At 39.0% G+C, this 12900-nt stretch overlaps 1 protein-coding gene across 2 annotated transcripts in view; it reads right to left on the bottom strand.

Moving 5' to 3' along the window:
* Rab3GAP1 (RAB3 GTPase activating protein subunit 1) overlaps positions 1-12900 on the bottom strand; it is a 146450-nt gene that overhangs the window by 6207 nt on the left and 127343 nt on the right. For both annotated transcript variants that reach the window (XM_071672992.1, XM_071672991.1), the window contains 2 exons: positions 8629-8930; positions 4052-4280 (listed from right to left, as the gene is read on the bottom strand). In XM_071672992.1, the coding sequence (XP_071529093.1) occupies positions 4052-4280; positions 8629-8930 (531 nt within the window). The remainder of the gene's footprint in view (positions 1-4051; positions 4281-8628; positions 8931-12900) is intronic.

The raw sequence follows: 12900 nt of genomic DNA, 5'->3' as shown, positions 1-12900 counted from the left end.
ATAAGAGTAAACAAATTAATCTATGAATCACTATAAAGAATCACTATTTTCTTTGGACTAAACTTCCCTCACATACCCTGTACCATGGGAAGAAAGTGGTAGCAGGTCACAAGGAAACAGTACCATATACGAGCCCTCCATGCTGACAGATGCTACTGGAGCCTAACTCATTCACGGATGATGTGAAAAGGCCTACTGGGAAGTGACATGATTCATGAATGTTACATTTGACACAGATATTTTGTATCACATGATGTATGCCACAGTTAACATCATCCTGATGAATGATGTTCATTGCAGTCTGAGGGGTAAACTTGAATATTCAAGAGGGACAAAAGTGCTATGAAGTGAATGAGTTGGAGTAATGTAGTATATGGGGGGAAATGCTGTTAATGGTCTGAATCAGGGCATATAATGCAACTGAAGAAAATTGAGAATTAAGTTTGTTGGTATTGAATGTGGATGGTAGTCTCTGACTTCAGTACATCAAATGATAGCTGGAGATTGAATGTATGTGAATGAGGCCATTGTTCACTTGTTCCTGAAGCTATCTAACTAAACTTGGAAACATTGGGGCTAAAAATAAAAAAAACAAGGAATTCTAATACTTCCTATAAAACCTGGTCTAAAGGTACCTATGACTGGTCAAGATCCTGCTCGGGATTTGTACATCTGGATGAGGGTAGTAACATGAGGAGTCAGTTTGTAAGAGGCATTTTCTTACATGTAACACTGTTTCCTGATTCTACTAAGACCATCTATCACAGATTGAGATTGGGAAGTGGTATAACTCAACTTAGCAGGCTGACAAGCTACTGGTCCTTGCCAGACTGAGTTGTTTCAGAGTGACACTTTATATCGGGCATAACATTTGACTTAGTAGAAGATAAACTGACATGGTCAATATGTGAACCAAGCAAAAAAATCAGACAACCAGATTACATGACTACTGATTTATAATCCATAGACACATCTGTCAAACCACACACAGACAGGACTGCGAAATTGAATTGTATAAATCTAAGTTTATCACCAATTCTTTCTAGATATAGAAAGAAATGCTACCAAGCATTTAGCCATCCAACCTACATGAGTAAGCCCTCTGTCTTTTGAATGCTAACACAATCAATGCTTTATATCTACTTACCTGACATGGAGTGTTTAAGGTGGGGTGGCACCATCTGTTAACTGATTTATAAAATATGGAGGCAATAAGCTAACACTATGTCTCAATAGTTAACTGTCAGTAGGTAGTCCATAATGATGGCAAGGCCAATACAATTGGACTGTTAGGAAAATTCATGATATGAACACCTATATATTACCTAGGAGTCATTAGTCTCTTCAATTAATTGTCAGGTTTAGGTATGAAAAGTTTTCGAGTGATTATAGCCATATCTCTTAATGTAATCATTACTGGAACTTTCTCTCTTCTCTTTCAGACATATTCACCATTTCCTGCATCAGTGAGACAGTATCAGGAGAAGATGAAGAAATAGCCTCATTTGCTCATATCCACTCTCTAGCTGTTATGTATAATGCATCAACAACACAGCCCCTATCCAAAACCTTTCCGTTGTTTCCCCCACTACTTCACATATCCTAATTCAGTACCAAATCACTCTACCCCCTTGCATGACTCAGACCCTCCTACATGTTCAGACCCCAAACCTTCAAAGTATCTCTATCCTTCCATCTCCTCATTGGTCTCTCCTTTTTCCTTCTTCACTCCACCTTTGACATGGATACCCTCACAGCCATCCTTTCTCTCATCATTGACATGTGTGCTCATTATTTCAGTACACTCTCCTCAGCTCTCTCAAATACTCCTTTAATTAACATACATCTTTCTTAGCCTATCTTTTCTTATTTGATCAACCCACCTTACACCACACGGAGTAAAAAAGATTTTGAGCGATTGGGGCCGGAACATACAGGAGGATGAGAGGCGTGGAAGGAATAGAGTGACCTGGAATGATGTGGGATACCAGCGTCGACGTGCTGTCAATGGACTGAACCAGGGCATGTGAAGCGCCTGGGGTAAACCATGAAAAGGCTGTGGGGCCTGAATGTGGAAAGGGAGCTGTGGTTTCAGTGCATTACACATGACAGATAGAGATTGAGTGTGAATGAACATGGCCTTTTTTTGCCTGTTTCCTTGTGCTACCTCACTGAAGCATTGGGTAGCAAAGCAATTTCTTGTTTGGCGGGGTAGCAACAGTATTGGATGAAGGCAAGTAAGTATGAATGTGTACTTGTGTATATAAATGTATATGTTTGTGTATGTGTAAGTACATATATGTATATGTATGTTTTGGAAAGAGGGGCAAGTATGCAGTCTGTTGTGGATGAGAGAGCTTGGGAAGTGAGTTGTTATTCACTGATGATACAGCGCTGGTGGCTGATTCGTGTGAGAAAGTGCAGAAGTTGGTGTCTGAGTTTGGTAAAGTGTGTGAAAGAAGAAAACTGAGAGTAAATGTGAATAAGAGCAAGGTTATTAGGTACAGTAGGGTTGAGGGACAAGTCAATTGGGAGGTAAGTTTGAATGGAGAACAAATGGAGGAAGTGAAGTGTTTTAGATATCTGGGAATAGATTTAGGCAGTGGATGGAACCATGGAAGCAGAACTGAATCATATGGTGGGGGAGGGGGCGAAACTTCTGGGAGCATTGAAGAATGTGTAGAAGTCGAGAACATTATCTCGGAAAGCAAAAATGGGTATGTTTGAAGGAATAGTGGTTCCAACAATGTTATATGGTTGCGAGGCGTGGGATATAGATAGAGTTGTGCTGAGGAGAGTGGATGTGCTAGAAATGAGAGGTTTGAGGACAATATGTGGTGTGAGGTGGTTTGATCGAGTATGTAATAATAGGGTAAGAGAGATGTGTGGTAATAAAAAGAGTGTGGTTGAGAGAGCAGAAGAGGGTGTTTTGAAATGGTTTGGTCACATGGAGAGAATGAGTGAGGACAGATTGACCAAGAGGATATATGTGTCAGAGGTGGAGGGAATGAGAAGTGGGAGACCAAACTGGAGGTGGAAAGATGGAGTGAAAAAGATTTTGAGTGATCGGGGCCTGAACATGCTGGAGGGTGAAAGGCGGGCAAGGAATAGAGTGAATTGGAACGATGTGGTATACAGGGGTCAACGTGCTGTCAATGTATTGAACCAGGGCGTGTGAAGCGTCTAGGGTAAACCATGAAAAGTTCTGTGGGGCCTGGATGTGGAAAGGGAGCTGTGGTTTCAGTGCATTATACATGACAGCTAGAGACCGAGTGTGAATGAATTTGGCCTTTGTTATCTTTTCCTAGCGCTACCTCGCGCACATGTGGGGAGAGGGTTGTTATTTTGGGTGTGGCAGGTGGCGATGGGAATGAATAAAGGCAGATAGTATGAATCATGTACATGTGTATATATGTATATGTCTGTGTTTGTATATATATGTATATGTTGAGATGTATAGGTATGTATATTTGCGTGTGTGGACGTGTAGGTATATACATGTGTATGTGGGTGGGTTGGACCATTCTTTTGTCTGTTTCCTTGTGCTACCTCGCTAACGCGGGAGACAGCAACAAAGCAAAATAAATAAATAAATAATGTATATATGCGTATATGGGCGTTTATGTACATATAGGTGTATATGAGTGGATGGGGCATTCTTCATCTGTTTCTTGGCACTACCTCACTGATGCGTGATACAGCGATTAAGTATAATAATAATAATAATAATGAAAAATAATATATTCAATTTCCAAAACATTCACACTATTCTTTATATTTTTCGAAGGTCCATGCCCATCATCCACATTATGGCTCACTTCAGCTTCCATAGCTCCATTCATTACTAAATCCATTCTCAGGTATCTAAAAACTCCACTTCCTTCAAATTTTCTCCATTCAAACTTACCCTAAATAACCTTTTCACTGCAAAACCCTATAACCTTGCTTTTTCTTCACATTCATTCTCAACTTTCTCTTTTCATATACTCTCCTGAACTCAGACACCAGCTTCTCAAACTATGAAGTGGTAACTGAAATAAAATGAACCCACCCTCTGAGCCTGCTGGAACAACTTCCGGATAACAGCAGCAGCAGGTCCCCGAGGCCCACCATCTAGAGTTACTTCTGGGGAATCTAGCAATCTCAGGACTAGTTCTTCCAGTGGTGAGGAAAAGGAAGAATTTGACGAGGGGGAGTCTCCTAAAAGCTTATGCCGTACACTTTGTGCTCTCGCAATACAGGCTTCAACTTCTGCTATTTGTTCCACAACCTCCACATACCTATGAAGAAACAAGATAATATTTACAAAATCTGAACCATTCAACTTATAAAGTAGTGACACAAGTAAAAGCATTATACACTAATGTGCAAGTAATTCAACGTGATAACTAAAAGCATTATACACTAATGTGCTAGTAATTCAACGTGATAACCATTAAACACTAGGTGACTTACAACTTTTACCAAGAACAATGCTAAAATATATAGTTTTCATATTCTCTGTTTCTCATTACAAAATGAGAAAATCTTTGTACAAGTAAAGGATATGCATAAAAAAGTGGAATAACATAACTGATATGGCTATGGGATAATGGTGAAATGAATACATAGATACCTAGACAGAGGTAGGGATGGAGGAGGGTGGAAGAAAAACAGGGATGTGAGCTTTATGACATGCACTTATTAATAACACTTATTACTATTCATGAATACATGTAAAATAAATGGATATGTACAATAAAATGAGCTAACACAATTTATGTGGCCATGGTATAATGCAAAAGTTATGTATCAATAGACCTGTTGTGGAATGGTGTACGAAGAGAGAGCAGGGAGGTAAGCCTTGTAACACAAATTCTCTAGATGAGACGTCACTATTCATGGCTACTCTTTACATATGTTTTTCTCTTTCATATATGTTCACCATTTCTCGCATGAGCGAGGTAGTATCAAGAACAGATAACAGAGCTTCAGTGGAAAAACACATATATTTACAAATATTTTCATTTATCTATAAAGAAATTTACTCTCTAGAATTGCTTCCAGGGAGTGTTATTTTTTTTTTTTTTTTTTTTTTTTTTTTGCTGTCTCCCGCGTTTGCGAGGTAGCGCAAGGAAACAGACGAAAGAAATGGCCCAACCCACCCCCATACACATGTATATACATACGTCCACACACGCAAATATACATACCTACACAGCTTTCCATGGTTTACCCCAGACGCTTCACATGCCTTGATTCAGTCCACTGACAGCACGTCAACCCCAGTATACCACATCGCTCCAATTCACTCTATTCCTTGCCCTCCTTTCACCCTCCTGCATGTTCAGGCCCCGATCACACAAAATCTTTTTCACTCCATCTTTCCACCTCCAATTTGGTCTCCCTCTTCTCCTCGTTCCCTCCACCTCCGACACATATATCCTCTTGGTCAATCTTTCCTCACTCAATCTTTCCATGTGACCAAACCATTTCAAAACACTCTCTTCTGCTCTCTCAACCACGCTCTTTTTATTTCCACACATCTCTCTTACCCTTACGTTACTTACTCGATCAAACCACCTCACACCACACATTGTCCTCAAACATCTCATTTCCAGCACATCCATCCTCCTGCGCACCACTCTATCCATAGCCCACGCCTCGCAACCATACAACATTGTTGGAACCACTATTCCTTCAAACATACCCATTTTTGCTTTCCGAGATAATGTTCTCGACTTCCACACATTCTTCAAGGCTCCCAGAATTTTCGCCCCCTCCCCCATCCTATGATCCACTTCCGCTTCCATGGTTCCATCCGCTGCCAGATCCACTCCCAGATATCTAAAACACTTTACTTCCTCCAGTTTTTCTCCATTCAAACTTACCTCCCAATTGAAATGACCCTCAACCCTACTGTACCTAATAACCTTGCTCTTATTCACATTTACTCTTAACTTTCTTCTTTCACACACTTTACCAAACTCAGTCACCAGCTTCTGCAGTTTCTCACATGAATCAGCCACCAGCGCTGTATCATCAGCGAACAACAACTGACTCACTTCCCAAGCTCTCTCATCCCCAACAGACTTCATACTTGCCCCTCTTTCCAAAACTCTTGCATTCACCTCCCTAACAACCCCATCCATAAACAAATTAAACAACCATGGAGACATCACACACCCCTGCCGCAAACCTACATTCACTGAGAACCAATCACTTTCCTCTCTTCCTACACGTACTCATGCCTTACATCCTCGATAAAAACTTTTCACTGCTTCTAACAACTTGCCTCCCACACCATATATTCTTAATACCTTCCACAGAGCATCTCTATCAACTCTATCATATGCCTTCTCCAGATCCATAAATGCTACATACAAATCCATTTGCTTTTCTAAGTATTTCTCACATACATTCTTCAAAGCAAACACCTGATCCACACATCCTCTACCACTTCTGAAACCACACTGCTCTTCCCCAATCTGATGCTCTGTACATGCCTTCACCCTCTCAATCAATACCCTCCCATATAATTTACCAGGAATACTCAACAAACTTATACCTCTGTAATTTGAGCACTCACTCTTATCCCCTTTGCCTTTGTACAATGGCACTATGCACGCATTCCGCCAATCCTCAGGCACCTCACCATGAGTCATACATACATTAAATAACCTTATCAACCAGTCAACAATACAGTCACCCCCTTTTTTAATAAATTCCACTGCAATACCATCCAAACCTGCTGCCTTGCCAGCTTTCATCTTCCGCAAAGCTTTTACTACCTCTTCTCTGTTTACCAAATCATTTTCCCTAACCCTCTCACTTTGCACACCACCTCGACCAAAACACCCTATATCTGCCACTCTATCATCAAACACATTCAACAAACCTTCAAAATACTCACTCCATCTCCTTCTCACATCACCACTACTTGTTATCACCTCCCCATTTGTGCCCTTCACTGAAGTTCCCATTTGCTCCCTTGTCTTACGCACTTTATTTACCTCCTTCCAGAACATCTTTTTATTCTCCCTAAAATTTAATGATACTCTCTCATCCCAACTCTCATTTGCCCTTTTTTTCACCTCTTGCACCTTTCTCTTGACCTCCTGTCTCTTTCTTTTATACATCTCCCACTCAATTGCATTTTTTCCCTGCAAAAATCGTCCAAATGCCTCTCTCTTCTCTTTCACTAATACTCTTACTTCTTCATCCCACCACTCACTACCCTTTCTAATCAACCCATCTCCCACTCTTCTCATGCCACAAGCATCTTTTGCGCAATCCATCACTGATTCCCTAAATACATCCCATTCCTCCCCCACTCCCCTTACTTCCATTGTTCTCACCTTTTTCCATTCTGTACTCAGTCTCTCCTGGTACTTCCTCACACAAGTCTCCTTCCCAAGCTCACTTACTCTCACCACCCTCTTCACCCCAACATTCACTCTTCTTTTCTGAAAACCCATACAAATCTTCACCTTAGCCTCCACAAGATAATGATCAGACATCCCTCCAGTTGCACCTCTCAGCACATTAACATCCAAAAGTCTCTCTTTCGCGCGCCTGTCAATTAACACGTAATCCAATAACGCTCTCTGGCCATCTCTCCTACTTACATAAGTATACTTATGTATATCTCGCTTTTTAAACCAGGTATTCCCAATCATCAGTCCTTTTTCAGCACATAAATCTACAAGCTCTTCACCATTTCCATTTACAACACTGAACACCCCATGTATACCAATTATTCCCTCAACTGCCACATTACTCACCTTTGCATTCAAATCACCCATCACTATAACCCTGGTCTCGTGCATCAAAACCACTAACACACTCATTCAGCTGCTCCCGAAACACTTGCCTCTCATGATCTTTCTTCTCATGCCCAGGTGCATATGCACCAATAATCACCCATCTCTCTCCATCAACTTTCAGTTTTACCCATATTAATCGAGAATTTACTTTCTTACATTCTATCACATACTCCCACAACTCCTGTTTCAGGAGTATTGCTACTCCTTCCCTTGCTCTTGTCTTCTCACTAACCCCTGACTTTACTCCCAAGACCTTCCCAAACCACTCTTCCCCTTTACCCTTGAGCTTCGTGTTATATCCTGAAGAAATTACCATTAGTGAAAATGGTGATACTTAGCAGCCATACAAACATTAAGATATTTGACAAAACCCACAAACACAAACACTCATACAATAATTCCCAGCACCTGCTCAATAAGTTGTCATATGAGGACTCCTGATTTTCAAATTAGCTAATCACTTACACATTCAACTGAATATATACATAACATAAATACTAATAATTTGATTATTGCCAAATAAGAAAATTAATCAATTCATCTATTTTCATTAACTCATTCTTAAGCTCATGGGACAGATCAAGTACATGCAGCCTATCACATCACCTAAACACATCTTCAACTCATGTCCTGTGCATTCAAGTCAAACAAATTTCTATGCTAATATAAGTGCTTCTTACTGTCTAACATTGCAAACTATAATGATTCATCAAACAGACCCTAAGCCTCCATCCAAATCACTTTTGCACACAATGCTTGTTGCATTAAATCCCATACAATAAAACAAGGATGAAACAAAGGAACTAAGATACACTTATCATACTTGTTTGTATCAGGAGGCTGTTTGGAGAGGCGTACAATTCTCTTTGCAATCATATCCAAGATAGTGGCAAGAGTATTGCTATGGAGAGGCTGTGGAAGGGTACTAGGAGCAGGGAGGGAAAAAAGTATCTTCTCCTCAACCAGTCGACAAAGAGATGCATGTAAAATAGTTGGTTGCAGGTGACTGCACATAGCACCTGGACCCATAGATGCAAGCCAATGAAGAACTTGCTCAGCCTCCCTGGTGTCATCAAAAAGACGTTTCTGGCGTCTGGCTGGCACAGGCTTTGCACTATTCCATACCTGAAGAGCCAAGATAAACTGAAGTCACAAAGACAGACATTAGTGGCTCTCTAATAATGTGAGGAAGCCCAATGTGAAAAATTGTATGAGCACAGTGTAGAGAGTTAGTCTTATTCACAGTATGAATGAGAAACTCTGAAAATAAAACCAAAAAAAAGACAACCAGAAATTATTCTTTAAATGCACTTTTGATGCCTATTGGTATTTTAATCAATTCAGTGTACATGACACAGTGTACAAGACAAATGAAATTAAGATACAGAAAGGAAATTTAAAAAAGAACAAGAATGGAAAACAAATACCAGACCTACAGGTCAGGTTAGAGCATGCTTAGGTCATGGACTAGGAATAAGGAATGTCCTTAAAGAATAAAGTGGACCACTTACCTCCACTTACAAAGACATAACTTTTTTTTTGAGTGCAGTAACATATTCACTCAATCTGTAAGTTATATATATATGTTTAGAAAAAAAAGATGCAAAAGTGGGGAGCACCTCACTTTAAATGTCATGAAAATTCTTCAAAGAGTGACCTTTACCAACTCCACATTCCCAATACCACCTCTTGCATCCCCACCTAACCAGTCATGTCTATCACCACCACCTCACCACTTGCCTAGAAGTAAGGACTCCTCCCTGAATGTGTTAACAGATCATACAAATGTCATGAGGGAAATAAAAAGCAAGGAGGGTTTCATCAACTTACATAGGAACCTAAACAGACTCAAAACTTGATCTCATACATGGTAGATGATATTCAACCTAAACATAAGTAAAGTAAGGAGGATGGAATAAGGCGAAAGAAGGCCTCTGTAAGATTATCACCCAGCAAGAATTCTGCTCCTGAGGAGTTAGGAGTTGACATCTTTCCTAACTTGTTAAGAGATTAAAACATTAAGAGATTAGTTTTAAAAAACACTCAGTTTGTCAGAACAATAGCTTCCAAGTGTATGGGTAAGGAAATATTCAGCAAGTTGTTCACATCCTACATAAGGCAAAAACTAGAATATGCATCTTGAGATTGGTTGCCACACCTAAAGGAGCACAAAGAACTAACAGAGAAGGTCCAATTTCAATTTGCCTAAATATGAAGACAGAAAAGTTTGGGGTGACCTTATCACAACTTTAAGATTTTAAAACTGATCATTCATGATGATACAGAACAGTTCTTTAAGAGATGTAGGGATGAAGCAATCAAAGGACATTACATGAAATTATACAAGATACTTGTTAAAAAGATGTAAAGAAGTACTATTATTGTTTAAGAGTGGTTAACAAATGGAATGAAATGACTGAAACATCATTAATGCAGACAGCATATGTATATTTAAGAAGCTTTATTAGAGCAAGCCTTCCTTTCATCTGTTCCTGGCATTATCTCACTACCTTGGAAAACAGTGAACACGTATGAAAGAAAAAAATGTACGGTAGTGGTGAATGTATAAGAGATGGGGCCCCACAAGTGTAAAACTTCATTCACATACAGAACAAATCAGTATCTACAGTCATCTCTACCACCATTATCTCACCAACACCCAGGGGTGTATCATGGGAGGATGATTACAGGCATTTGCCCCTTCTCCACTTTGAGGTTTACAGAATGCATGGATAATATCTATATATATTTTCTAAAACTAATCTAATTCTTTTAGTCTCTCCAAAGGAAAAAAAATGTATACATAAGTTTACATACCTGTTCAGTGATTTACACAAATGATCCATGAAGCAACTATATTCACTGCACCATCTACCAAAACACACTGATACATGTTTACAATTAAACTTCCTATCTACAAAGGCATATTTGTTTGTTTCTTTGAACATTTCATCAACTCCCTTGATTCTTCCATTAAGCTGTTATGTGGTATCATGTACAGATTTACTCTTATTTAATGATGGTTGCCAATCTCATAATATACTTATGTATGTGCACCAGTTGCATTTAATCTAATGAGAATTTGAATAATATCAGTGAATCAACACCTAAAGAACTTACAAGCTCTAAGTTCTATAAGATAAAATATTATTACATACCAACTGTCTTTAGCTTTTCATCATTATCTTGAAAATCTCATAGAAATTCATTTGTCACATGTGAGTCCAGTCCATCAGATGTTCTATGTCATTCTAAAGGCTGTAGACATTCATTTCTATTGCAGATTTATTACTCAGCACATCAATATTTACAAATTTCAATATCTTTCTATGAAACTCAACATCATGTTTACAATCAAACTTTTTATTTACAAAAAAATATTTGTTTGTTTCACCAAACATTTCATCAACTCCCTAGATTCTTCTTTTAAGCTATTATATGGGGTCAAATATAAATTCATTTTCATTTAATGATAATTACTAGTCTTATACAGGTACACCACTGGTTTTCCGGAACTCTTGGTTCCAAAGCCTTGCTGAATTAACCATTCTGCTGGACCAACCGTGGTCACATAATAATAATTCATCAACACACCTCTAACCTACTAATCATACATCACCCATGTGTCTAAAGTATACCATGGACTGCTAGAAATTTAAATCAAACAAATATCAAATGTGAATGAAATAAATATATGAAATACATTATGCACCTACTCAGTACTGAAGTGCAAATCAGCTGCGAGTTTCACAAATTCATCCACATAATCGGCAGCTCCTTCGTGGTTTGCAGACCGCTTTTCTCCGCACACTTTATTCATGGAAATTCCAAGACGCTTCTTGAATCTTTGAATCCATCCTTCACTATAATCATGCTCATGTAGTAATCTAAGTTCTTTATGGAACAACTTAGCCTGGTCCATTATTATGCTACCTGACAAGTCCACTCCATCACTCCAATACTGTCAAAACCATTCCATCATCACTTGGTCATGCTCAGTACTCTTACCATCTTTTATAGTTTTCTAATCGCCAATTACTTCTTGGAATCGCTGTCTGCATAAAATTTCAATATTTTCTCCCTTTGCTTCTTTATATCATAAACAGTTGATGAACCAATACTGTAGATGTCACACAGCTTATGCACCAAAACACCACGGTCCATTTTTTCAACAGTTCTACTTTATCTTGGATCTATATGGACTGGTGTTTATGTTTGACACCACGACTGACACTCTCATATGTCTTAGAAGCCATAGCTAGGGTTAAATCTAAGCAAAATAAGCTAAGAATCTTACAAAATTGCGGTATCACCACCAAGTGCAGTGTAAAGAATGTAAATAAGTGCGCCATACACACAATGCCATATGTGGCCGCCCAGTAAACTAGCCAGGTGGCCGCAATAATTTCAAGTTCCACCATGTAATTTTGTCCAGACTAAAGGAGGTGCCGAACCATCAGTTGCTGGAAAATTGGTGGTGTAACTGCACTCACTTTAGCATAACAGGTGCATTCAATTTTGAGAGAACTTTGACAGGTATCAGTACATCAATGTCTAAACAACTCAAAAGCTCTAAGTTCTGTTAGATACAATCACATAACACTTGTTTGAGCTGTTCATCGTTACCATGGCAGATAAATTATGTGTTTCTAATTTACACTAAAATCTCTCTTTTAGCTAACAAACACTGGTCCTGTATGCTCTGCGCTTTTATAAGCATTTCATCAACTACCCTGATCGCTCCATTTCTAACAGAGCATACATTCTTTCTACAGCTTCACTTCATTTCCTGTGTACCTCTGTTTGCATGACCAAGGGTATAAGTTCCTCTTCATCAAATTTCATGCTCTGTGTCAGCTGATTCACTGCCAAAATTACACCTTCTGCACCTCCCTGCCTATTACCGTTAACTGATTGTGTACTATTTCAGTCCTTTCCTCTAAATGAAGAGCATCTAGGACATCTAGAAAAGACTTATCAGACCTTCTTTGCTTTTTAATGGCTTTACCTTCTTTTCTCTGATAAATAATGTACCTCCTGAATCCCCTCCACTAAACTGAAAAAATATTTTCACACCTAATGACTAAGTTACTCA

This window comes from Panulirus ornatus, chromosome 18 (genome assembly GCF_036320965.1).
Source record: "Panulirus ornatus isolate Po-2019 chromosome 18, ASM3632096v1, whole genome shotgun sequence".
Lineage (NCBI taxonomy): Eukaryota > Metazoa > Arthropoda > Malacostraca > Decapoda > Palinuridae > Panulirus > Panulirus ornatus.
This window is presented reverse-complemented; position numbering and strand designations above follow the sequence as displayed.